The sequence below is a fragment of the Sinocyclocheilus rhinocerous genome, unplaced genomic scaffold (genome assembly GCF_001515625.1).
Source record: "Sinocyclocheilus rhinocerous isolate Xijiao unplaced genomic scaffold, SAMN03320098_v1.1 scaffold554, whole genome shotgun sequence".
Lineage (NCBI taxonomy): Eukaryota > Metazoa > Chordata > Actinopteri > Cypriniformes > Cyprinidae > Sinocyclocheilus > Sinocyclocheilus rhinocerous.
In genome coordinates, this window is record NW_015627893.1 from 16,066 (window position 1) to 18,802 (window position 2,737).

The 2,737-nt window shown below is 33.8% G+C and overlaps 1 protein-coding gene across 1 annotated transcript in view; it reads left to right on the plus strand.

Moving 5' to 3' along the window:
• The window catches only part of LOC107736964 (structural maintenance of chromosomes protein 1A-like), a gene marked incomplete at its 5' end in the record, with an annotated part of 20,570 nt that overhangs the window by 9,749 nt on the left and 8,084 nt on the right, over positions 1-2,737 (plus strand). Inside the window, one exon of the mRNA XM_016548355.1 lies at positions 441-595. Within this exon, the coding sequence (XP_016403841.1) occupies positions 441-595 (155 nt within the window). The remainder of the gene's footprint in view (positions 1-440; positions 596-2,737) is intronic.

Below are 2,737 nucleotides of genomic sequence, written 5' to 3' on the forward strand. Positions count from 1 at the left end.
TCAAACCAAAGTTACACCCTTGATGGTAGCATATCTACTGTTAGCCTGTCACCAGCATTGGATGTGATATTGTCTCCCCTCCCACAACATAAATACTTCTGAAAAGATTTCTATAAAATCTTTTAGATTTAAAATCTTTCCTTTAGTATGTGTGGACTTGATGCACTAAAGGGTTAGTTCACAAAATAATTAAAACGATGTCCTTTACTTACGCTCATGTCATTCCAAAGACTTTCGTTAATCTTCATAACACAAATTAAGATATTTTCAATTGAACCTGATTTAGAATGGGTGAGTAAATGATGGCACAGTTTTAATTTTTGGGTATCCCTTTAAAAAGTTTAGCCTTGCAGAGTTGGACCGAGTCGCTCCGCTTATCTGTGGTTTGCAGCATTCCTAACATGCATTTACTGTCTTTTTTGTATGTTTGAACATCATAGAGTTTGAAGCTGCCAGGAAGAGGGCGAAGAAAGCCAAGCAGGCATTTGAACAGATAAAGAAGGAGAGATTTGACCGTTTCAACGCCTGCTTTGAGTCTGTGGCCACCAACATTGATGAGATATATAAAGCTCTGTCCCGTAACAGCAGTGCACAGGTACTTAAACAATGACACATCAACAAACAATCACATCTTTCAAAAGGCAGCTAAGCACACACTTCTTCCGCAAGCACTTAACCACTACACAGCCTTAAACTAATGCCTTTGCACACACAAAAAAATATTCTCACCTTTGTTTACTATATGATTCTTATTATATAGTCTACTAAATTATGGATGGCTGCAAACAAAGGTCTCAATTCTAATGGCAGCACCTTACCTGTTAGGACAGGCAGTATGCACAATGAAAATACTTGCCTTGACATTGAGGTGATACATTTTGGAGTTATATTTTTACCTGTAAATTATTTGCTTATTATTTGTAAGTTATTTGCTTTGGGGAAAAACATCTCTTGAAGGCAATGATAAGCACAAGCACTCTTGACACAGCAATCTATGGAGTTACTTTTGTGTCTTTTTATGCAATCAAACATAATAGGTTTGAGAACTAAATTAAAAATGAAAGAAAAAATAGAAATATGCAAATAGAAAGTGTTCTTTTAAAGTATTTGAAAAAAAAAAACATGTTTCCACTATTTTAAGGAGCCCTTGTTACAGTGCAATTATACATTTAAGTGCTGAGTAGGGCTGCAACAATTGATTATTTTGATAATTGATTAATCTAACGAATACTAAAACAATTAATCGACTAAACGTTGTTTATTTCACTGATTAATCAGTAGGGGTTGCTCTTGCAATTTGTTGAAATTCTGAGTTATACAAATTCATATACATTTAGAGCTGCTTTATAGCAGAAACATAAGTTGTAATTCTTACTAAAAGCAACACTGTATTTTCATGTTTAATACTGTAAAGCTGCTTGCTTAAAATCAATCTATTGTATAAATGATTATATACAGAAATGTGACGTGACTTCTGGAGTCCTGATTGCAGAGCTTGTGCAAACATTTCCACATTGCTATGATCAGATGCTTTATGAACTGCTGTTTTGTCAGCGGCTGTCATGTTTTTTTTTCTTTCTTTTTTTCTCCCTTTTATTATTGTAAGGAACGTGAGCAGCACATATTTACATATTCATCTAAACGTCACTCTCAGTTAGGGCTGGGCGATATAGCTAAAAAATGTATCAACGATATGTTTCATATAGTTCGGTATCGATAATTATTGGCTTTTTTTTTTTACCTTTTTTTAAATCGCAGTAGCACAAAACAGGTCGAACTACCTTATAATGTTCTCAATAATAATATAGGTCGAGCTACAGCTGATCAGCCTTCTAGCTAGTTTAAAATGTTTTTTTTTCGACCGGACCTGATTAAAACATAAGTGACAAAAAATAATAATAACCAGCGAAGCATGGAAATGCGAGAATGATTCTTCTAATTTTATTAGCCTACATTCAATGTAAACAGCGATTTATAATGGATAGTGTATGTATTTCTGGTATCAAGGTCGCGCTGTTGAGGCTCACTCTGTTTGTCTTTTTGTGAAAGACTTCAAAACAAATGAGCGTAACAGCACACATAAAGAAACTCAGAAGAAACACACTGATGTAAAAATTCAAAATGTTTAGTTTATTCATAACATGATATAGTTAAGTAACATACCATGACAAATGAGCTATTTTGCTGAATATTCTTACGACGCAAAAAGCATGCAAAACACCTACAGAGTGCACACATTACGTGAAGTCTAGTGTGCGTGCGCATTTACAGTGCGCTCTTTCACTGCATGATTCAGTCTATTAAAATACATTCAGAATGATCACAAATCAAAAAAAAAAAAATGGGGGCAGAAAATTTAGGCCTAAATATTTATACAACTTCATATAGTTAATCAATTTCACATGAAGAGTCTGTTTTTTTTTCTCCACAAAATTACCACGATTACAAGTGTTATTGATTTTTTTTTGGCCCCACTTTATATTAAGTGGCCTTAACTACTATGTACTTACATCAAAAATAAGTACAATGTACTTATTGTGTTCATATTGTATTGCAAAACACTTTTGCTGCTATTGAGGTGGGATATGGGTAAGGTTAGGGACAGGCTTGTTTGTATGGGTAGGTTTAAGGGTGGGTTAAGATGTAAGGGATGGGTCAACTGTGTAATTATAAATGTAATTACAGAAATTAATTACAGATGTAATTACATGCAGATATTTTTCAAATATAAGTACAA